Source organism: Prinia subflava, chromosome 1 (genome assembly GCF_021018805.1).
Source record: "Prinia subflava isolate CZ2003 ecotype Zambia chromosome 1, Cam_Psub_1.2, whole genome shotgun sequence".
Taxonomy (NCBI): domain Eukaryota; kingdom Metazoa; phylum Chordata; class Aves; order Passeriformes; family Cisticolidae; genus Prinia; species Prinia subflava.
Window position 1 is genome coordinate 18411140 of NC_086247.1, and position 25724 is coordinate 18436863.

A 25724-nucleotide genomic window follows, 5' to 3' on the forward strand; every position below is an offset into this window, starting at 1 on the left:
GAAGGCCTGATTACTTATATAAACCTTAAAACTTTTAAAATATTACTTTCTCTGTAGAGCCCCTGTATTTCTGTGCTGAAAAAATCTCTTAAGAATCAGTTTTTGGCATTTCTGCTGTTGGCTTCAGCCAAACCCAGGAAGTATGTTTGAGTAGGGAGAAAAATATTTTTTTATTTTAGGTTACATTTTGAATTAAGCAAATTTCTCTAACCTTGGCTTTGTCCATATGCTGAGAAAAAGTTCAGAAAACTTCTAACTTTGTATTTTATTTTTTAAGAACTTCATCAATCTTCAATGATATAAAATAATTTGCATTATCATTTAGCATAGTTCAGTGTTTATATGTCCATTTAGTACATTGATAATCTCTAGTTATTTCATGTTTGAAATTTATTCAGCCCCTACATTTTATAAATTAACATTATGTTTTATAGAGCCATGAATAAGGAAAATAGGTGGTAATTTCTGCAGCAACAGGAAATCATAGCATTTATATAGCTGGTGAGAGATTGAATTTTTTTTCTGTAGCAAGAATTTAACTTTCATTTAATAAAAAATATAATAAATCTAATAACTGAAAAGTTTCATTTCAGATTTCCATGAGAAAAAACATTGCTGGGTGATTTTGTTTTAATAAGTATTGTGTTGAAAAATGGTTTTAACAGAAAACGGTGGTAGCAGATTAATGTGTCTCTTCTGTGCTATGTTTGGTGAGAGATTAGAGTAGAGGGAATTATTTCTGCTCAACACATCATTGTGAGAGTGGCCTTAAATATGTTTCTGTTTCTGTTAGCAGTAAAACCCAGTGTTGCTGTATGTTTCCTCTCCATCACCACTATGCTACTGACATCAGCTGCAAACCTAGCAGCTCACACTACCACAGTGACTTTCTGTAGCTTCTGTAGCTTGTGTTTTTAAATAATAGAAGCATATGTTTGCTTGCTCACTGTCCAGAATAAACATATTTTTAAACCCTTGTTGTAAACCGTGACAAAGCACCGTTTATTTGCCTGCACACAGCAGTACGACAGGCTGTGTGCTGAATGTTAGGGAAAAAATTCTCTGATGGTAGACCCTGATTTGTTTTAATAATCTCTACCCAGTGGGGTACTACTCAATAAGTACAGTGCTTTAACTCAATTATTAATCAAATTTAATGTAGAAAAAGCAAATTTGTTGCATTATATGTAAAAACTCATGATCTCATGATCAGTACAACATCCAGGCTTACTAGACTATTTCATATTTTGCTGTAATGTGTAGATGTGTTTTTTATTCACAGCTGGGTTGTTTGCTTGTTCACTGTCCAGAATAAATATATTTTTCTCATTTGACCTGTCAGGTCTGAAGTTCAAACACAAGCTAAAATTACTGTGGCCTCTTAGAGAGAAAGCAAGTTTTTCTGTTAACAGTGTGCAATAATTCCAGGGAAGGATCCCTCTACTGTAAAACATTTGTTGTCCCTTAGACATGTTGTACTGAAATAATTCCAAAGGAAAATGGATCATATTCATTTATAGCTGTATTTTATATTAATATTTTATCTTTAAAATTGGCAGATATATGCTCTTACTCTGGATATATTAAATGAATATTTTGTTAGCTGGCACATTTCACTTGTCTCAACAGGAGAATGGGAAAGGAGCTGCAGTGATGTCAGACAATAATTACAGCAGTGAGTTGTTGCTACAGAGCAACCGAGGAGAAACACAGAGGTTACTTTGTCTTACACTTTTCTAAAGGAAATGTAGAAGGAAATTGTTTTCATTTGCCAGCAGCAAGAATATTAAGAATCAAATTAAAAATCTGTTCAAGTTGTCAGAGTTACTTACTGCATTATTCAGGTTGTCAACATTTTGCAGAACCATCATGCCTACCATTTGCAGTTACAAACTCTATTAGGAATAAAATAAAGTTAAATAAAAAGTCCATGGATTTACTAAGTACACTATTTTGCAAGTTTGTACTAAAGACAGGAGTGGGAAAAATTAGTGTTCTTACTGTTGATAGTTCTGGTTTTCTCCAACCAGACACCTCAATAACACATAATTGTGATATTCCCTTTCTGCTTCTCTTTAGTACTTTTACATCAGTTAACCATCCAAAGAGCAGCAATCAAGGTGGTGAATTTTTCTTGCAACTCGATTACATGAGTTAGCAAGAGTTCAAAATTTTGTGAATAATGGTGACTAAGTTTTTGTCATCTTCCACCCTGTCTTGTTTCTTCAATTTCTCCAAAGTATTTCCTTTCTTTTAGGGTAGCTTTTAGTTTACTTCTAATACTTATTTACCTCATCTGGTGTTACATTCTTGCTAGCTAGTTAATCTTGATTCATGATAAAAAAAATTGTGGGTCTATTTAATTTGGTTTATTTTCATAAGGAGAATATGCACTGCCCTAATGACCTCTAAATATTTCCTCCTCTCCCTTTAAAAAAAAAAAAAAAAAAAAAAAAAAAAGGTTATATTTAAGAAGAAGTTTTATCTCCTAAAAAAGAAAAAGGATCCAAATGGGTGCCTGGGCAATCTCTCTGTAATCTGGACAAGGGCACTGACTAAGATGCCTTTTACTCTACAGTCTGTCAGAGCTCAAACTCACAGGCATCTCCCTGGTCACCAAAGATGGTTCGTGTTCTATCTCCAGATCTTTTCACTGATTTTAAAAACGAGTAGGCACAAGGGATATTTCCCTCTATCCTTTATGAGAGTACTAAAGGATGAAAAGGTTAGGGTACATAGGTAAAATTCTGGGGTTAGGATTCCCAGATAGATACCACTGTATATTTACTTCCATGTGTGGAATGCTTTTGGCATTTTAATTTTTATTTCATTTTATTTAATTTTAATTTTGATTTCAACATCAGTGACAGCAATATTTCTCTAGAGTGATTATTTAGATTTTTTTCATCTGTTTTCATCTGTTCACAATGTTATCTAACACTGATTATTTGTAAGATGTCTTTATTACAGAGGTGTTTTTGTTATTTATGGACAACTTTTACTGTCGGGAGACTTGGTGAGATTTTACAATATGTTCAGGAAAAAGGACATTGGCAAGAATTCTAGGAAACTAACAATATTTAATGTAGACATGATGTCTTATTGATAGATAACAAAGGAGGTTTGACTCCCAAATAGTTAATCAAACCATTTTTGAGGGAAAACAATCCCCTGACCTGAACTTAAAATGAAGCTGCTCTCTGGTATTGTTTTCTTTTATTTCTTACTTAGTATTATGACAATTAATGTCTAAGAGTATCCTATTTATGATCTCATACTGGATCCACCTAAGTGGTTGCAGCCCAGTGGGCTTTGGTTCACAAAGGGACTTAATGACCTAAATTCCATTATGAATGTGATTATTTGACTAACACAGCATTTCATGAAACTCTACCAACCTCAGGATCTTCACAAGTGGGTTTTGTTTCAGAAACTGGAGCTATCTAAAATTTAGATGCAGCTGTTAACCAGATGGAAGATGCAAGTTAATCCTTTTCAACCTCAAACCTTTCTAAACTAGAGGGCAAAGTAATGTCAGTCACAGGGGTTCTAAAAACAAAGATGACTTTCACATACCTAAGATGCAGGACATACCTCTGTGGTGACCAGTAGGTTGGAAGGACTGAGATGTAGGTGCCCTCTGTTGCTGTCAAAGTTAGGAAAAAGTAAAAACCCAGTGAGGAGAGAGCTCAGAAATGGAAACTCTGGGTACAGGATGCTGATCCCCGTGCAACCAATATTTTTTCTATGACCATTTCCATCAAAATTAACAACGCCTCCTTTGAGAAGGGATCAGAATCTGGGATTCCCTCCTGCCATGTGGAATGAGCAGGCTGGAGAAAGGACATTATAGACTGCAGAGGTGGGGATTTGGAGGTATCCCTCAAAAGTATTTCCATAGGAAAGCTTTGATGCGTTCCTCTCCATTCATCATACTGAATCTTTTAAATCCTACTTCATGATTCCTGGTTCTCTCTATTTAGTTCTTAAGGATATTAGGCCATTACTCATGTTTATGTCATGGAGATCATGGATACCTCTGCTCAGATTTTTAGTACTATCCCAACAGTGAAATTTGCTCTTAACTCAGGATCCTCAAGAGATGCACACTGAGGCAGCTGAGATGGTTCTCTACACCTCTTAATGATGGTTGTTCATGTTTGCAGTAAGCTATTATCTTCTTTGTTTGTTTACAGACAAAGTAACTATTACTCACCGACAAAGCTGGATATGACTTGTGAAGTGTTTCATTGAGACTGCTATAAATAAATAAATAAGGTGCTGAGTGATCTCTAGCAACTCTAACAAAAAAAATAGAGAAAAACTAGCTTATATTAAATTCTCAGTAGTGGGATTCTAGAGATTCTAGTGAATTCTCACTAGTTGTAGTAAAAATAAATAAATAAATGCAAAGTTTAAAGCTAGATGCTTGATATGTAAAACACTGCATCAGAAACTATTTCCTACACTTCCAGTGATATTTAGCACACAACTTTTTTACACGGATTTATGATTGCATTTATTTTTTAAAATTCTTTCTATCTCATTCTGTATGTTGCAATTTTCACAGCTGTATGTTTCAAAACTATACCACTTTAATATTTTTTCTTATTTGTTTAGAATAATCCCAGGTTCATGTGTTAAGCTTTTTAAACATCGTATGAAAACAGTTAAGCTGCATATATTTGAAAGAATTTGAGATCATCTAACCACTGTAAAACAAAAATTTCTGATATAAATTTAAAATGCCATTTCAGGCTGCCCTGCAGTTGTTTATGTAATATTTTTAGATCTACGCTTTGCACACAATATACCTTACTTTTGTTTCAAGCAACTGCAGATAGTCAAGTTGTGTCACACAATAAGAATGATGAAAAGCAAAACATGCTCAAGAGTTCTCCCTCACCATCTGAGAAGTGAGATCCCAAGCTGCCATTGCTATATCACCGGAAAAAAATGCAGATTGTTTCTGACATCCATGCTAGATAAGATGTAACAGTAGCAATATTTTTAAAAATCTGTTGTTTCTTCTTAAGTACATCAACTATGAAAGTCGCTTGTTTTAAATGAGTGCTGGCCTGCTCCTCATAGTGATTAGAATTTCATAAAAATTCATCAGAAGTCCTCAATATTTAATATACAAATGCAACATTTCTCTTAGTCCTATTTACCCCTGATTTAATTGCTGTTGCTTATTTATTGCTTTTCAGTTTTATTGTATGCAGATAAAGTAGATTTGTTCTTACCTATATGACCATGAATTTACTTTTCCTGCCTAATGAGTAAATCGTAGCAGCATTTCCCCTTCTTTCCTTGGTCAGAATTTCCTGGTTGTGAGTAAGTGGAAAGACTGGAGATGTACTCCTAAAAATGTTCTTTGACTTTTAATCAGTAATGAGTTGCTTTTTATTCTTAACTTCATTTCCTTTGTCTCCACAAACAACTAAGAGGAACTGTACCCTGAATCGCCACTTTTTCTGAGGGAGGGAAATTGTGTCCTAGCAGTTATTTCAAGTTTGTTTTAAAGATTCAATCCTATCCATCTGAATCTGAGAATACTGAATAACTAATTAAGTCCAAGTAGTAAGATGTCTGTTGCTCCTGGGAGCTGACGAGCTCCTAGGTTGGCCTGCTGCTGTGCAGAATTGCTGTCTCAAGACAGACTTGTTTGGACCTGTATGGCTTGAACTGAAGCTCCTGATTGCTTCAGGAATAGTTCTGGGGTTTGATTGAGATCTCATTTTGGTATAAAGTAGTGCCAACGTTCCGGTGTCATTTTTTCCTAACTATTGGGCAATGCCAATTCAGAGAGAAAAGCCTAAAGAAACAGAATTCCTGTTTCATTCTGTGGTTCATCTGCAATGGCTGCAGTGTGATAAGCACACTTGAGTTCAGAGCCAAGTTAAGCTTTATTCTTTTAAAGTCACTGGAGACCTACTAGACAAATTGTGTTGAAGGATAGTCAAACATAACTGGCAAGATCTACATCTGTGATGAGTGGAATGTTTGTAAAGTATCAGGGAAAGTAAAGAGCTTGTAAATAATCCTAATGCCCTCACCCTTTGGGGAAAACATTGAATACCACATAATATTTATTTCTTTATGTTTTATGTTTTCTTAGATTGTACTTTTTTTTAATTGGACTAAGAGGGTTTTATAGTGTTGATTGCTAATAAAAAGCTCTGGCTAACCTTGTCTTTCTTATTTAAGTAAGCAGCATTTGCTTTTTATACTGACATTATGAGATTTCTGTGAGCTTTGGTGTGGCTGATGTAATGAGGATGTACAGCCATTTAAACTCAAATCATAGATATCATGTGAAAAAATAATTTTTCTATCAGCACAACCTCAGGAAAGTTTATTTTTTTCTGCCAAATATTAGGCACAGCCCAAAAAACAAGGCAAAAGTCCAATGAATGAAGATGGGATCAATTCCAGCCTTTCATTTGTATGATCCAAGAAATGGACATGTGCATAGACAGATCTTAGATTAATCTTGTCTAAAACAAACATCCTTTGATAGATTAACATGGTCATTACAGGCTCATTTCCACAATGATTGGGCAAGAGCATAATGCAATGACTTTCCTGAGTTCCTGTTCCTAGGTTGTTTCATGTTAAATTACAAAGGATCTTTACAGTCTTTTATTTAGGCTTACACTCCGCCTTATCTATTTTTGTGCTACCAGAAGGTATTTGACTATGCATGATCTTTGTATTTAATCCAGTAAGTTTTGTATGTTTATGTGTGTGTATCTATCTATATATACAAAATTTGCTCTAAGGATTAAGTCCAAAGGTATTTAATCATCAGCCTCAGCCACATAACATTCAAAATTAAAATCAAATTAAGGAAGCCAGTGTAGCTACTTTAAAAAGATAAACCTGACAATTCTTTTTTTTTTTTTTTAATTTTAAAATATTCATACTTAGCATTTACTGTATTCATTTTTAGAGTTGAACAAAGGACACATAGGAAGAAAGTCACTGAACATTAGGTGAAGCTCACATCAGTCTACAAGTGTGCAGCTTTGTAGGGTGCTAAGTTCTGGTGCTATGCCTTCACATCTTGAGTAACTTCATCAGATATCCTGACAAGGCTTTTCTGTAATGAGTTTCTGTGACATGTTTGATCCAATTGGCTTTGTTTGGCCTTAATATCCACTCACAGATGCATGCAAAACAAAAAACCCCCAAAACTAAACCAATGAAAACCAGCAGCCATGCACTTGATTAAGGAAAGCTGTCATATGGTGCCCTTGCTCTCAGAATTCAGCTCCAAAGTTCTGTGGGAGAACTGGGTTTTATTTAAATCTCAGTCTTGGGACAGACTCTCCTCATCTCAGAAAAATGCCAGTGGCTTCACTACTGCTACTACTGTAGGCTGGAAAGGGTAGGGATGTTCTCTACTCCTTCTGTAATACTGTGAACACTGCAGCAAAGTATGAGTTCCATCTAAATAAATGGATTAATGACACTCTGGTAAAGGCATTTATTCTTTTATTCATGCAAAGTAACTAGATAAAAATACAACAACAGAGAGGCACTGACAGTCAGTGACTGCCATCTGCTCTCCTTGTTCACTCTGTCTATGGGAGAAGTTGAGAAAACATTTTCTAGGATAGCATTCCCAGGAAAATCACAGAGAGAAGCAGCCATGTCTCCTGCTTATGTCCTGCCTCTATTCTTGTAACTAATTCCTTGATATTGAAAAGATGTATTTGCCCCTCTTCAATAAGGGAAAACAACAGATGTCTCTCACTTCAGTGGAGAAGTCTACCCTACTGTTTACCAAATCATATTCTTGTTTAGCCCTGCGGCTGATTTATTCCTAACCTGTAGATTCAGTGAGACAGGGGCAAGATGTGTCTTCCCCTCTTTTTTGCTCCAGTGGCTAGGGCTTGTTCCTGAGTGTAAGGATTGTAGCTTCAAACCTCTCCGGTGACAGTGAGGTCCTGTCTCTTCCTTCTTGTATGTGAAGCTATTATGACAAAGGATACGTTCCTCTCCTCTCCTCTCCTCTCCTCTCCTCTCCTCTCCTCTCCTCTCCTCTCCTCTCCTCTCCTCTCCTCTCCTCTCCTCTCCTCTCCTCTCCTCTCCTCTCCTCTCCTCTCCTCTCCTCTCCTCTCCTCTCCTCTCCTCTCCTCTCCTCTCCTCTCCTCTCCTCTCCTCTCCTCTCCTCTCCTCTCCTCTCCTCTCCTCTCCTCTCCTCTCCTCTCCTCTCCTCTCCTCTCCTCTCCTCTCCTCTCCTCTCCTCTCCTCTCCTCTCCATTCCACATTCCTGGCACATTTGGCTGCTGGCAGCTGAGCTCTGGCTCCTAGCTCATGGTTGTGGTTTCAACTAGTTGAAAGATCCCTTTTAAAAAGAGATGCTTGTCATTGCAAATTCTGAAGACTTTTGTGGCTTGAACTCTAAGTTATTCCCCATTCGTCACTCAGAGACAGCTTTGGCAGAACTACGTTGTTGGCTTGTGCTCTAAATGGTGGAATTAAAAGTTCTAAGGCTGCTAAAATCCTCTTCCAAGCCCAGGCATTAATAACCTGACTCCTGTTAACTGGGGTTGCTGTTTCTGTGCCACAGTAAAGAAATAGTAAAGAAAGCAGCTAGTAGAGCCCTCAGTTATTCTGTCAATGTATTCCAGGTATCTGGGCATCTCTTCCCACTCTCTCACTCTCTCTACTTTGTTGTATTTCCAGTTCCAATTCCTTGAGCTCACTTCGACTCTGGAGGAAGGACTATGTGCTACTGCAGATACACTGAAAAACCCTAAATGTCCCCTTTTCACACCTGAAACAAGAGAGAGATTGAGCCAAAACATGAGAGATTCACAAATTTTCTGGGTGCACTTCATACAATGCCAACCTGATGTGGAAAATATCTGAATATCTTTTTTTCTTTTTTTTTCTTTTCTTTTTTTTTTTTTTTTTTTTTCTGTTTTGGTGACCCTGATTGATTTCTCTTGTTGTTCCAGGCTTTATTTAAAAGGCCACAGTGGAACTGCTGGAAAACAGAGCAGCCTGATCTTGCATGGTGCTGAATTCAGTACAAAAGATGCTGACAACGACAACTGCATGTGTAAATGTGCTCTCATGTTGACTGGAGGTGAGTCCAACTGACTGAAAATATGGTACATTCACAGGAATCTACAGCGTTTTCCTGAAACAACATTGCATGAAGTTATATCATGGATGTACAAGTCCTGTGTGAATACTTTTATTATTTTTATTGCTACTTTTTTCTAAATGTATGTTGTCATAATGCCAATACCTTTAAATTCCTATCAGCAGAGAAAGGAAAGAGATGCAGTCAGTATATTTCTGCACTGAAGCTGTTGCAAAAATGTCAAAGAGGGAAGCATAAGGTAGTGTAATTCTTTAGGCAAGAAAGGCAAAATAAAAAAAGAAAATTATTCAAGATTAAAAAGGTGGGAAGAAGTTTGTGAGAAGCTGGAAAATCAACAAGCAAAAGAAGAGAGAAATGGCCGGGTATTTGATATTAGATGGTAAAGTTTAGAAACAAAGTCCAGACTTGCAAACATTATCTATTTCACATAGAGATGTGATTCTGTTATTAAGATCTTTAAAATGGTTAAACTTTCTCTGTTAGGTGAGCATAACGCATAAAGACAATAAATGACTAATTCACTCACCTGTGAAAGATTAGACCTGTAACCACCTCTTCAAATCAGGAAGGTTTAAGCTGGCATCCTTTGTAAACTGAGTCAAACTGCAGAAGGAAAGAAAGAAGAGCTGGGGTGGGAAAGAGCACAGACAAGTTACACTGGGACAGTTTAAAGTCCCAAGTGAATCTGACTGCCAGCAAGGATAGTGTGTGTGACAGGTATTCCCTTCAGCACAGAGAATGAATATCTGAGATTGTCTCTCCATTCAGACTCCTAATGCCCCAAAGAGTGAGAATTTTCTCTGACAAATGATACTTATTCCTAGTCCCTATATGGGCAAGCTAATTTTTATCTCTAGAATACCACATTACAGCAGAAAGCTTCAATTGGGATTCTGTGGTTCTCTGACTGTTTGACCAAGAAAAGCCCTTTCTTATCTTCACATCTGATCTTGTTTGGAGACTCTCAGTGATTTCTAACTTTCCTGGAAAAATCCTATAGCATGTAAATTTTTCAGTATTTTGCATCAGACTGTTAAACCTGTATTATTTGTGGTTACTGGCACTCTGAACTCAGCTCATATTACATCCAGGCACATGTGAGCCTCTAAGCCAATTATCTGCTAACTGAAGATGGTTTCCCATCACTAAGAATTTATATCACAAACCAATTTATATGCACAACCCAACTCCTCATTCTCTTTTGCCAGTTGGAAGTCACCCATTTGGGAAAGTCTTTAAGGAGACAATTTTTCAAGCTCCCCTAACTTCCCCTAGGGATATCATATTAGATGTTATCATGGGAAACTTCATCCAGTGGACAGGTGATCAGACACTACCTTTTCATTTCTATAAAAAATAGTAGCTAACCAGATAGATCTGGAGAGAGATAGTGGATAGGAAGTCAGTTGTTTAATTAAAGCTGTTGACCTTTCCCTTCAGAGAACATGCTAAATTAAAGTGATGTTACTTCCAGGACAGGCCAGAGGCTATTGAGAAGCTCCTGAGTGTGAATTTTCTCTGTGCTGAAGTGCAGACTCATTCATGTGTCTGAGCTGCCTGGAAACACCTCTACTCCCAGGCACCTCATTCTGGGAGCTGAGGGCTTTGTTTATTTTCCTGCTCTGAGTTCTCTGACAGGTCAACACCCCGTTAAGGTCAGTCCCCTGTTGAACAACCATTCCACTAGGTTCACATATATTGCTGCAGCATTCCTGTAAATCAACAGTATGACCACATATTGGAATTTACTGGTACCAAATGGAATTCATAAGGAGGAAGGGGGAGAATTACCAAAGGTTCAGGAAACCACAAGTTTAGCAAATCACCACATGGTAAAAGGAGGTGCAATTAGCCTTTGGAGATAGATGAGTCAACTCTTTTGGACTAGACTCAGAGTACTGCTCCTTTGGAGACAGGTTGTGCAGCACTGAAACTTGTAGTTCCTCAAGAAAGACTTTAACCATGCTGGAATTCTCCTCAAACACTCTGCTATGCTCTTCTCCTTGAAACAATTTTCTCATTCCTTGAGATATATCAGAATTAAATTAAAGACCAAAATGTCTTTTTAGGTAGTATATTTCAGTTTGGTACCAGACAAAGACTAATTTAGAAAAGTAGCAATGATAACGGGTTTTGGAAAACCTTTTTTAAATTTTTTTCCAAAAAGATATCAGACTGTTAGTATTGGCAACATCACAGAGAGCTCTTTAATGATGAATGGTATGAAATCTGCAGGCAGTCTAGCAGTTCTAGCTATCTTGACAATTTGGGTGAGTCTGTTATCTCTATGAGGTGAACTGAATATATTTATGTCAGGAATAAAGGCTGAGATAAGCCAAAGCTCAAGGCTGTGATATGGTTATAATCAAGGCTGAAAATAAAAATGTAAGGAAAACGTGCATTTCTCTCTGTGATCTTGCTAGTTGTCAGTTTTATTTGGTCTATATCATAACTATTATTCTCCCTCCTCCTATATCTCATCCCTCTTCCCTAGAATGAGAAGTTAAATACTGGAGAATAATACAGAAGCACCAACAGTGTGTTGTGTGTGTGTCTTTCTTGTCTTTTCAAGAGCCATGCTATGCTGCTTAGCTCTATCTTTACATGGATTTTAGGCAATGCCTTCAAAATTCAGTGCACGAGCTGGATTCTTAACCCCTCTAAACTGTTGTCATATTTAAATGTTTTAGCTGCTTTTTTTGTGACTTGGAAAATTTAAACTAAGCATGCTTGTTTTACTTTAAAGGGAGACAAATCATATTCATTGGAATAATTTCTTCATTGTTTCAGTATCTCAGGCCAGTAAACCAAAACCAAAAGGGTGTTATATGTATATATAACTCCCCATAATTTCAAGCCTTAGTCTGAAGAGTACCCCGATGAGTTATGTACACAGCTTTTTTGCAAGAAACAGCACTAAAAATGCAAAAAACAGTCGCCAGAATGAGCCCATGAGTAGAAGTTCAAATGCTTGGATTTCCAATTCAGCCCTTAGCATTTAACATCTCTGGATTGGATTCCTGGGCCGAACTCCCATCGTTTCTGCCAGATACCACCTGTCAGCTGAGCCCCAAATTGTGAAATTGCTTTCAGTCACTGGAAAGTGACTTATGGTATCTTGGCTCACCAAGAAAGAGTTTTAAGGTGATTTTCTTTGGCATTGGCTGCAGTCTGAGGTGTTTACAACTGCATTTACCTTGCTTCAAGTGAGAAGTGAGAATATTGCTAAACTTCTGATCCCTAAAATAATTTGACAAAGACAGGAGACTTTCTAGATTGCCAGGTTTGAAGCAGCATAGATGACTGAAATAAATTGTTTGTTTGTTTTATTTTCCTGGAAGCAGAGGAAACTCCATCCAGCTGGAGTCTCCTGTCTCTGACCACAGTCAGTACAGGCATAAGAAAAATGCAAACAAATTATACCTCCCTTGAGTATTTTCTCAGTATCTTTTGAATCTCAGGGACTTCCTGGGTCAGAGAAATATATATTTATTAAACACATATTTATTGAGCCTCAATAATTTCTCATCTATTAAGTCAGAGTCTGCTCAGTGACTCCAAAACCGTGTTGCATTCATGGCCTGTTGTTTCGCTGCTTTTTTCTCCAAGTGGTGAGTTTTATGAATCTGTGGCAAAAAGGGAATGGAGGATTCGTGTCATGACTTGGAGAGAAGTTCTTGGCTGAAAATAGAAATCTGCCCATACACTCCAATCAGAAAAGCCACGGTTTTTCTTATCTTCTCCTTGAAACAAAATATTTAAAGGAAACAATGGCAGCACCCTTAAGATTATCCAACCTGACCCTCTGGATATACACTTAATTACATAAAAAAGCACCGGTTTTTAATTTTTATGTATATTCCTGCTTTCATAAAGAAGTTACACAGAAAGCACCACTAATAATGTACCATTTATTTTGCCAAATATTTTTATGAAAAAATATAATCAAATGGTAAGAATCTTATTTGGTTTTTTGCTTGAAATATTCAAAATATTTAATTAGACATATGACTATGCAGCACTTTTAACAAAAACATTTCTGCATTGGTATGTTTATCAGGGTTAAATATGGACAACTGTAATACAGTGTTAGGAGACCTTCAGGAAGTGACTAACTTTTGATATATTAGAACATAGTCAGCAGTCTGCAAGTTTCATGTTATTTTTACCTCATAAAAAGGTCCCTATGAAAGGGATTGCATTATCCAGTTGATATGAAAAGATAATGCCTTTTCATCTTATATCCTGACAGCTAAATTCTAATTTAATCTTCAGATTGTCATGTGGTAGTCTGGTCAATCCAATACTCTAAGGAATAAAAGAACATAAAAATTGCTTCCAGAGGTCGTTTAGTCCCTTTCCAATACAGATTATTCTCTATCTATTTGTTTCTGTCTTTTTATTCATCTTCAAGACTTCTATTGATGTTCATTCTCATGTTAAAATCTGTTACTAAGTTTGTCTACACTTAATATAAGAAAGCTTTGCATGTTGACTAACTAATTCTATGATAATTCAAATGTATTTCATCCTGTCATATCCTCCACCACTAGAAAGAATAGACACCATTCCTTTCCAGAGGCATTTGAGGAAGGGGTCTGCCCTTTGTGCAGTGTTTAAACACCTATTATTTTAGAATGTAAAAGTCAAATAAGAAGCTCCCATCAAACCTGAGTGAACATTACCATTCCTAGTGGACACCAGCCTTAGAGTGCACTCATGGATTGATGAGCATTAGGTCACTGAAAAAGAATTTGACATGCATACATGCTTAATTGCGATTTATCCAAGCCAAAAAAGCAAAACTGTTAGCTTTGGCATACAAAAGCCCCTTTTTAATATTGCTTTTGACAAAAAAAGATTCTATCATGCAATAATTATATTTGACTCTTCAGATAAACATTATAAAAGATGGTTGTGGGGTTTTTTTTCTTTTAATTATTGTTACTAATTTGAGCAATGTCTCTTTATTAGGATATTTTTTTGTTTTCTTTTTTTTTTCAAGAATTTCTGGAAATTATTTCAATATACATTCATATTCAGTCAAAGATATAGTGCAGTATAGATATAGTATAGTTTGGAGTCAACTATCTGGGATAGGTAGCTTAAACATAAAAAATATATTTATTAATGAAAAGAGATGACAAGATATTTAACAACTTCCCATTGGTTATAGCAACATGAATCATAGACCAAAGCACAACCATACACAATCTATGAACCTACTTTAACTGTTCCAGAAGAACAGCCATCTACATTGAGGATTCGTTTCTATTTGTATAGCTGAACTTTCAAACAATTTATCTGTGCATTATTTAATTTATATTTTGTCTGGAAAATATATTTTATGACCTAGGGATTTTTTTTACGAACAGAGATGGTAGTGCTGTTTGTACTATACAAAATATTACAGTTGGGTTAACTTAAAAAATTGAATTGTCCCTCAGTTCAAATAAGTAATTAGTGACTTTGTTATCACAATAGCTTGAAGAAACCACCTCTAAAGACCATTTATGCATCTATTCCTGTTCCTTTAAGATGAAATGGTAACTAGGTCAGCTTGCCATGTCTTCATCCCAACACCATAAACAGAACCTAGCTGCTTCTGAGTCCCAGTTTTGAAAAAGGAGGATTAGGATTTCTGTGTTTAACTTCATCTTAGATTTCTGCAAGATTATACTCTGGTTACAGTAAAACATCAGCTGTACAGCTTTCCCTTTCTTTGATTATTGCCCCCCTAGGCATAACATTGAAATCAAAGGGAGGTCAGCTGTACCAAAAGAGAAAATTGTCAGAATTTATCTGGCATAAATTCAACCCTCAAGATTTCATTATGAAGTGTTACTTCTTAAAAAAACCCCAAACCACTAAGTACTTTCCAAAATCTTAGGAATTACAAGACTAGAAGCATAAATTATCTGGATTTGAATACAAAGGGCAGAGTAAGCTCTAATCAGAGTGGAAGAAAACACCGACAATTTAAAATTCAGCATTCTAGTCCACAGTGACACCTGCATAATTCAGTATGCACTCACTGGATGATCAGTTTACCACTAGCAATACTATTAGAAAATGCTTTACAGGGAAGATTGCAATGCTGTGATGTGCAGGCTGAAGTAACTTTTTTTAAAATTAAGTAGTACGTAACTAGCAAAAGCAAAATTCACTACCTGATATTTTTGATCTTATTTTCCTCATGACACAATTGTTCAGTACAACCATATTCCATGGAAAGATGCACAGAAACTGTGCTAAAGTTTTATAAAATTATGGGTCTCGTTATGAAAAAAAGCCCCATCAGAAATCTTTCTGACAAATAGAGCTCCTAGCTATAGAAGTCTATATATTTTTGACAGTGGGGGTATTTGCTTTTTGCAGTCTGGGAATTCATTCTGCCTTTCTCAGTCTGAACTAAGCATCTTTCTTTTACCATACATAGATACTCTGCAAGGTGTTGGAGAGAAAATTCTATTCCCATCAAGGTATCCAGCAAAACTGCCACTCCTTTCAGTACAGTCAGCATGTCACCTAGTTTATCTTTGTCAGTTTGCGTTCTGCAGTCTTGGTGTTGCCAAGTTTCATGTTATTTGGAATTTTTCTTAAAACTCTAGCTCCCATGCCAATCTAAAATTTGCCTTAAAAAGAAAAGATCTTGGAGAGATAAACAAGAGAGTTCAGTGATTAATTTCATCTTAAAGCAACAAAGGGCAATGCAGCACCACAATTACAAATAAAAACAACTATTTTCAAAACAAAAGTAACTGAGCAGCTGAACAATCACAGTTAAAGCAACAGAAAAGGGATGGTAAATAAAATAAAATAATGCCTATAATCAAAATAACAAGTGAAATTATGCAAAGTACTTTTGAATTATGGTCTTTTTCTGAGATTTAAATGAAAAATACAATACTGTCTAAATACGAAAACCAGTTCATTTGTCTTTCATGTTCTTGCCTTTACTTCTCATACTGCACATAAAACTAGAATGGGTTGGGACATAATAACTTTTGCAGTTCTGTAAATGCATGTTTGTTCTCCAGCACTGCTGACTATAGAATAGCACAAAAGAGAAAAAAAGCAAAAAATGAAAATACCACACAGGCACTATTTATGAGATATTTACCAGAATTTACTAATCAGCTAAACCTGACACAACAAAATAAAGTATTTAGTGCATGTGCAGTTTAAGATTTTTGTCTTAATGGTTTCAGGGTGGTGGTTTGATGCCTGTGGCCCCTCCAATCTCAACGGGATGTTCTACACAGCCGGACAAAACCACGGGAAGCTGAATGGCATCAAATGGCATTACTTCAAAGGCCCCAGCTACTCCCTGCGCTCCACCACCATGATGATCCGGCCTTTGGACTTCTAAAGGAATTCCAGAGTGGATCCCACAGAAGCCAGGCTGGCACTGCCCTCAGCAGCAACACTGTCACAGTCTGAAGGTAAAGGTGAAGGGCTCCTTGAAAGCAACACACAGGGATGATGCAAAGCCGCTTCGCCATCACTCCACAACCTGCAAACACTTCCCAACACTCACCCCATATTTTGATCACTGCAGTGGTTTTCATTACTGCTTGGTTTAGAAGAAGGTGGCTGAAATGATTTTCCAAAGAACTGGACTTGGCTATTCTGCCCAAACTTGGTGCTTGGCAGTGGATGTCTTTTTTTTATTATTTTTCCTATTTCAACAACAGGATCAGAATTTGAAGAACTGAAGCCTATTAACCATGCTCTAATGAGTAGAGTTATGCAGCACTGAAATGCCAACATTTTACCCATGAAAAAGGATTACAAGACACTTTTATTAAAACTTGTCTTAAAGCATCCAAGGTGACCACTCCAAATACTGTTTTTCTTAAATGAACTGAATTTGAATAGTGGATGGATTTATGTTAATCCCAGAGTCAAATTATTTGTACAAATATTATTTTTCATTAAATACTTTAAGGATGGATTTCTAATAAACTGAGTCAAACATATGAATAATGATAAGGGTAATAAGCATAAATTCCTCAGTTGCTCTGTAGAGGTAAATCAGGTAATTGGCATAATCCCTGAGCTAGGATTTATAGTGTGATAACAAAAGTAGCTGTGTTTTTAGGTTTTTCTTTTCTTTCATTAAAGGCAGTCTGAATGTCATGTAGAATAATTAATGGAAGGTTTAAAGAATGTGAAATATTATCCAAGAGAAAATACGGGATTTTGCATGGAATTTTTCCATCAAAAAAACACAAGAAGGCAAACTGTTAAGATATTCAAAAATTACATAAATGCATAGCTTAAAGCAATGGATTAATTTTACAGTATCCTTGCATGTGCGCAATTTATCCTTAATTATTTCACTTTTTTATTACATTTTTGTGAATATCAGAAGCATGCCAGTTCTACACAGTGCTTAGGCTACAACTATTAAAAATGCTCATCAGAATTGTACATAAAATAAAAAATTGTGAACTTGTAAATATCATGTTTATATTTCCTGCAACAGTCACTTATTTTGTATAGGCAACCCTGAACCCACATAAAGGGTGAAAAGCCTCAAATAGGTATAAATATTAACTTTAGATGACTGCTTACAGGTTGCTAACAAGTAGTTTCATTCTGTTAAAATGCTGAAGTGTGGGACTGTTGGAAAAGATAAAAGTCTTCTAATAACAAGCAATAAACTAACGGGTGGCCTATGAGGGTATAGAGACAACTCTTTCCATTTACAGCCCTTTTGATGAAGTCATAAGAATAAAGTCCATTAGGGAAAGTAATTTTCAATCATTCTATTTCTGCTAGAAATAAAATGAAAAAGTTTACCCTGCTCCCACCAAAATCAAAAGTAATACTCTCCTCAATTAAATTGGGACCAACATGGCACACAGAGTCTGCAGGTAGTCAGAAGTTTGTTCATCTCCTTGTTGCTTTGTTCCATTTTTTGAACTGTTCCTGAGATGAGGTATAACGATGATCTGATTTTTTCTAAAGGGTAATAACTTTAACTTTTTTTCCCCTTACCTTTTATTTTTTTTTTCATTTAGCAGTTTATTTCTATGGAATAAAGAAAAATGACTTGGATATTTTTAAACACCTCTTCCTAAGGATCAAAAGGCTATAGTACCACTGTTCTCTGTTTTGTTATAATTTGATGTTTGCTACATTTTCAGTGGGAAGATTTTTTGTGTGTGTGTAGTTGTATATATTTATATATATATTTGAAATAATCTTGACTAAGTGTTAATTTGAAGTTTTCTGCTGAATAAGTTACCCAACTACTCTTTATGCAGCACTTTCTTCACAGACATATTTTGTCCCAGTTTTCAGCAGGTTTTTTTTTTTTTTAATGGTCTTCATTAATGTGCAAAATATGCAGTCTGTGTTCCACCATATTCTCAAAAGGTAGAGTTTTGCAGGTCTCCAAGTTAAGAATGCTGGTTTTGCAGATCCTATTGCAAGAGGCAAAACACATTTAAAATTAAAAGCATGATATTTACTGTTTATTTATCTGGGTTTGAAAAAAATGTGGATTTGGTTTCCTGTCCTTTATAATAAAATGTTTTAAAATTTTGCAGTCTGTAATTTGCTTTGCTGTATGTATAGCTTTCTGTGACAGGCTGATAACATTTCAAAAGTCCCTATCTCTCCATGTAAGAAATAGTAATAAGCTTAGAGTATAGGAAGGAGGAACTAATTCAAGTTTATCCAGTAATTACTATTTCTAACCTTTCATATACATACTTCAGTATTTTTTAATTAATTTCCTTGATTAAAATCATGGGATGGGACTCTATTTCTTATTTCTGGTTCAAATCATAGAACTCTCTATCAATCTTTCAAATTCAAGATTTCTTTAATTCAACAGGTAAAGATACAAATTGAAGTGTGATGTTTTCCATGTCTTATGATGTGCTCTATCATCTGCTCAGTCAAATTGTGTGTCAGTGACAAATCGCTGGAATTCAGAAATTCCTTCTGCTCTATTTCTATGCCTTTAAACACTACAGTGATCAGCTTTAACATTTCTTTGTAGTCAATTTTTCCTCATTTTCTCAGGATTTTTTTCTTAATTGACTTGTTATATTCCTTTGGGGAAACACAGCTTTTCAAACCAACACTAAAGGTACAAGGAACTTCATACATAAAACCACATTTTGCTCCTTAAGTTGAATCAATGTACTGCATGAATTGAAGACTTGCAATTCCTAAACACACTGGGTTTGGAGTTGATTTATATTAAAATTCTACTTGCCCTGACAGATAATAAAAGAAGTTATTGGTCAGTGGTAATAGTAACTTTGCTATTTACCCTTCACGTATAATTTCTTCCTGATTTATAAAACAAGAATACACAAAAATTTTACAAAGCAATAAATGTGTTTTCCACAGCATATTGATCCTTAACTTTTAATATCTTTTGAGGCTGGAGATGTCATTTAAATATATACTTTGCTAAGTGCCTTAGCATCCAGTACTGACCTATTAAGTAGGTAAATCATCCTCATTTATAGTCATTTGTACAACTGTGTCCCAAGACAAAATTCTTTAAAAAATCCTTCCAGCTATAAAAACAACTTTCTTCTCTGCAGACTTGAAGCTCAAACCACAGCTCTGACCATGCCTCAAATAATCTCGTTTGGGATTGGCACGGTTTCCCTTCTCCTCTGGGAAGAACAAAACTGAAATAGCAATCACAACAAGAGCTTAATTCTCTAGGTAGGATCAAGCGTAATTTACAACCAGACTGTGCTGCAGTTGTGCCAAAAAGCATTCCTACCTAGCAGCTTTTACATGAGCTGGACAGCCTGAGGAGAGAGGCAGTAACCCTGAGTACAGCTGCTGCTGCTGCTGTCTGACCCAGCTGGGGTGTGCACACAGACCCAGCACACGCAAATCCATGCATCCTGAGAAAGCACTGCAGACAATTCAAATGATCTCGCCTAAACTTTAACTAAAGGGGCTGTACTCTCAGGTAAAAAAAAAAAAAAAAAAAAATTAAAAATTTAAAAGAGTCAATGTCAGGCAGCAAGAGCCGGAAGGAGAAAGACAGGGATATGGGACTGTAATGAAGACAGAGAAAGGACAGACAGATAGAAAGGAGTTGAAAGGAAGGGATTACCTGTGAGACACAGCAGCTTCATATTTAGTGTGCCATGACTATCACACATTGTAGGAACTCCCTTGCCTTCTAGGAGTGTCCAAACCCTCTCTTGCCTGATCCTTGCTCATAGAGTAGAAATCTATAGATATTATTTCCTTTTTTTTTATGCTCTGAGTGGTTTGCTTGTATATATGTTTTTAAAATCTTTGCATTGGGACAAATCTAATATTGATTTTTGAAAAGACATGCTGCTTATGGTTATGTCAAATTAGCTGTGTAGCAAGTCCTGTAAAAATGAAAAAAGTTCCTTTGGAAAATATTGCATTCTGCTGGGTGATTTTTAAGTACTGATGGTGAAATAGAACCTATGATCATCCAAAATCTTGTGAAATCAGAGACTTTGTTCTTCCACTAGATAAAATTTCTAATGCCCAGTGCAGTTTTCTGAGCCAGTGAGTTCAACTAAAGAACATTAAAGAATGGATATATACTGTAAATATGACCCCCAAAAGATATATTAAAGTACATCAGGGCCTAAGCACCATTCTCGTGTTTTGATAGAAAGAATCTTGAGCCATGAAGTGTAACCAGAAATTTTCTTGCTCTTCTTACCCTTCTCCCCTTTCTCCCACTTTAATAATGCCCCTATGACTCCTTTTAAACTGCTGGCAGTGTTTGCCATCTGCTGCCTGGAAGCAGTCACAGGAGGCAAGAACCACATTTAACAGATCTGCAGATGCATGTGGGGAGAGCAGAGTCACTCCCCACCAAACCACGGGTAAGGAACATGTCTTGACACCTGTCATTTGCTCTGCCAGGTTGTGAAGTGAAAAATAAGGCACACAGAGGTCCTTTTTTCAACTTAAATAGAAGTGGATGCTTTGCCAGGTCAGCCCTGAAAGGGACTCCAGAAGAGTAACTCACAGGCAGCTTCTCTGCCACAGTAGGAAATGGAGGGGAAAAAAATCTCCAGCAAGGTAAAGAAAAAATGGAGAATCCTGATACACTAATATGAGTAAGAAAGAGTTGAATTAGAAAACTGTGTACTATAGAATAAGAAAACTAAGAATGTAAAAGGCTTTGGGAAAAGACAGTAATAAATACACTGAACTTTGGCAAAAATAAGTTTCTAAGCAAGAGCAGTTTTACCCACAACAATGTAAAACACAGAGAAAGAAAATTTATATCTGTGACTGTGAATATGGGTTTATGAACAGAGTTTTAGACAGGAACCAACAACTCTCTCACAGACTCTTTTTGATTGAGTGACTTGTGCAGATTCCTTTGACACCAGCATCTCCTGAATCTCCTTTCCGACTGTGTGAGCTACCCCAAAGCCCAGAGAAAAGATCAGAAAAACTGCCTCAGTTTGATATAATCTAAAATACATTTAGTGCAAGTATATATAAAATGTTGGAAATCAAAGATTTATAGGGTGACTAACCTGTTCATGTTAAGATTTAGTCATGTAAGTACTCAGAGAGTAAAAAATCAAAAACATTTGTATTTTCAGTGCATATAGATATAAATATATGAAATATATGGTTTAAGTAGCCACTGGATGTAGTGGTAGTGTGGAGAAACTGATAAAGAATATTCATTGTGGAACAAGGCAAACGATCCTGTCATCTCAGCTCACTCAGATGCAGAGAAGTCCTTATTCCTGAAGCTTCTGCTGTCTGCTGCCACCTGTGGTTGGAAAAGCAGCTTTTCCAAAGATGGAAAGAATCAACTAAGCATCACCAGAATCAACTAAGCATGCAACGAGAGAGCTAAGAAAAGGAAACTGAAGGGGTGAATAAAAATGGCCAAGATGTCCAGCACAGATATCAAAATATAGTCTATATTTAGGCACATGTTTTCAGCTTTAAAAGTACTGAACCCCCACTGATTTCAGTTTATTCCAAGTAGATTAAAAATACACTGGTTTTATAGCAGTGTAGACCCTCCCTAAAGAAAATAACAATATGTACAGATTAAAAAGTTGCTCAAAAAACCACGGGTGATGGAGAAAGGGGAATAACATAAAACCATTCCAAAAATGCATGTTGCACTTACTACATTTTCACTAGACCAGAGTTATGCACACAGAGCACACCCATCACGAGGCCTGAGGAAGAAGTAATAACCAGAAAGCCATAGTTCAAAATGGAAACTGAACTATATTTGAAAAAAAACACATTAAAATATTCTTCAAGACCAATTCTCAGCAGTTGTAAAGGAAAAAATCCAATTTTTTTTTTAAATCTAAATTTAACCAATTTATGCACAATGACTTATCCTGAATGTTTTAATTGCCCTCCCATAGGTTTTATATCATGCTTCAAGAATCACATTTCAACAGAGTTTTTGATTAATGAGGACTAATTAATTGGGAACTGAAAACATATACTTGTAATTTTATATTTTCAACTCCCTAGCTAATCAGCTCCTTTCAGTGCCTTTATTTACTCTGGAGTCATATTCAGCAATGCAAAAGATACTTTGTCTTTTCAAGAGTTCAAAAATTCCTTTTTTCCCCTGAAGTGCACCTGAGTGATATTTGGCATGGGATGGTCCAAATGAATACCTTCAGAGCAGCCCAAACTGCTGATCCTGTTGCCATACATAAGCTATCTCATTTCGCTGACCTTTCACTTTCTAGTGCTCGAACCAGAATTGCACTGAGGTTAGGATTCACAGGTCACAAGGCCACAGATAACATTAGATATTAGCAGGATTTCATGCCATTTCTTACAGAAACCAGAAGTAAATCAATATTTAGAAAGCTGGAGAAACCCATTTGTTTATGCACTCTTGTCTACTTTGAGTTTCAAAGGCAGCCAGCTTAGCATCTCTGAACAAACAAAAATGGATGCAGATGAAAGAAAACCACAAGCAATTTGGTTACCCACTGGACACGAGCATGATGGACAAACAATCATTCCTTGGCTGCCCCAGAGGTGCTCCAGCTCCACAGGCAGGTTTGATGGTGCCTGGGGTGCCAGCATGGAGAAGCTGGCACTGTGCTACACAGGCAGAGAAATCTCCATCTCAGGACCTTGACTGTTAAGAAATGTAAGATTATGGAATAGGTTTCCTTAGAAAAGCAGCATTTTGAATGGTGGCTTAATGGCTGAAAGGCCATTTTTCACAGCAGCTGGGCCCTGGGCCTATGGTTCAGTTCTCATCTGCTCTGCAGATGACCTGGAAGTTTGGAGGCCCACGGAATTGAGACCAATATCCTTCCTGCCATCTTGTTTGGGTCAGATGAAGCTCTAGCCATGAAGGAGCTCAGAGAGCAGATTCCATGCTGACAAAAAAAAAACCCTTCTCAGAGTTATCACTATTACACAGCCTGAAGGGTCCCAAATCAGCATCATTATTTCACGTGCTTCTAGGCAGACATTTCCACTTACGAGTTAGACTCTAAAATGTTTTGCAGATGGTTCTAACAAATCAGTTTGTTGACTCATAACAAACCTCAGTGCTATCCAGTTGTGGAACCTATATTTGTACTTAATGCCACAGATTTCTTAAATGGCATATTTTCCAGTTGACTACCCTATGAGGAGCACATCCAGGAAACAGCACTTTCAGAACATGTCACACCTAGTAAATAAGAGAAAATGAGTGTCCTCATGACAAACAGTCCTACTCCTACTAAACAAAAGGGAAGCTCAAAAATAAAGTCAATGTACTTTTCAAAGCACTAACACTTGTGCATTGCATGGACAGCCAAACTACTTCAATGGGGAGAGAACTGCCTCCTAGCCATACCTTTTCTTCAGATTTTACCACTGTGTCTCTTGATACTTTTACCTCCCAGAACTCTGGCACAGGTTCAGAACCTATGAAAATGGATCCTGAATTTGTGGCCTTTAACCTGGAACATAATGTTAATAGAACTAAATCAAATCAGAATCAAACATTCTTTCTTCACAAAATGAAGTCAGGGAATGCTAGTTGGCATTATTTCTTCCTATATTCACTTTTTGAGAAACAACACTCAACAAGGATTTGCAAAAAATAGCAAGGCGGGGAAAACAGAGATTTTGCAGTCCATGAGGTTTCTGCATCATCAGTGGGAACATGGAGAAATTTCATTTGTCCATGCACCAGTCTGAGCCTCCTGCTGGCATGACAAATCACCATATTAAACTGCTGTCCAGGAAAGAACATGAGTAGCAACATACCAAGCATGTCAAAACACTGAACGGATTATCAAACAGATCTAATTTGTAAGAGAAATCTTTATTGCTCAGTGAGTGAATTATGAGATTAGTGTCATGGAAGAGATAAGCTTGGTATTCCTCCAGGAAATACCAGGTTACTCTGAGCATCCCAAAGTATTTGTCTCCAGATAGTGCTGTGCACATAGTTATCAGAAACAACGACTGCACAGTTGCAGCTCTAATAAGCAGCCAACAGGACCCTGCCAAAATGAAATGCCCTCTTTGGTATTGTAAAATGAGCTTCACTGACAAGGGTAAGATTTCACCTACCTTCTTCCATAAAGGCCACATCCCTGAGGGAGTCTTTTCTACTCTTGTTTTCTTTCCTTTGTTGCACTGAAGTTTCCCCAGGTTGTCCTTCTTTTTCCATCTTTTTCTTCCTTCAGAAAGTGAGATGCTTTTAAATACTAATATAGGCATGTTTCTAAAATGACCCCATTCATACAGAACCTTTCAGCAGCCCTGTTGAATTATTAATTTTGAAACCTTTTTACTGTCCTTCATATGACACCTATGAAGAGGAATCAGAAATTTAGCTAGATATGTGTAAAATACAGCTGCACTACTGGGACAGTTAACTGGGTGCAACTCAAAGGCTTTTCAAGAACAGAGTTGTCCTTTTCAGGCTTCATGCCCGTGCATCATGGGGCTAAAAGAAAACAATACAAAGCCTCTTTCCTTTTTTCAGCTTGCTGTGAGTGACTGGGCTCTAGGAACCTCCTATGTGCACTGGCAAGAGGCTACAGACTGACAAGGCAGATTGAAAAGCTTCTTCCAGGGAAAAAAGAAAAAATTAAACATTCTCTCTCTACAAGTCATGTAACTGTTTGTCAGTGACTTGGAAAGACTGACAGACACTTCAGCATCCAGGGGCATCTGGGTGGCTTGAAGATGGCTGAGGATGGTACTGTCTCCTGTGCCAGGATTCTTGCTTTACTTCAAGAGAAGTTTTCTGTTGTCAGCCACATTTTGCTTTGCTCACATTGGACTATTGCCATAATTCCAAGATCAGGCCCTCTGTTGGGTGCTGTCCTTTCACCAGCAGCATTGCTGGTGATTAAGGGTGTAAGAGCTGTCTTTGCAGAACAGTCAGTGCCTGGGCTGCTATCAGCCAGGATCTTGCTTATTCCATACTGGCTGCAGTACATGACCTATCCAAAAAACTGATGGGCAATTTCTCAAAAACAGTGTAAATCCAAAGACTTTCTCATATTTCACAGCCTATCAACTTTGGAACACCATACATTATTTTCCAGTGGAAATTTTCTGCTGAGTTGTGATCCATCTTAATTTTATTTTA

General features: G+C 36.7%; 1 protein-coding gene across 4 annotated transcripts in view; it reads left to right on the forward strand.

Annotated features, from left to right (window-relative positions):
* Nucleotides 1-20118, forward strand: part of ANGPT1 (angiopoietin 1) — a 168491-nt gene extending 148373 nt beyond the window's left edge. For all 4 annotated transcript variants that reach the window (XM_063389306.1, XM_063389264.1, XM_063389192.1 and 1 more), the window contains 2 exons: nucleotides 8973-9103; nucleotides 16336-20118. In XM_063389306.1, coding sequence (XP_063245376.1) covers nucleotides 8973-9103; nucleotides 16336-16496 — 292 coding nt within the window. In that variant the 3' untranslated portion in view covers nucleotides 16497-20118. The remainder of the gene's footprint in view (nucleotides 1-8972; nucleotides 9104-16335) is intronic.
* The last annotated feature ends 5606 nt before the right edge of the window (nucleotides 20119-25724 follow it).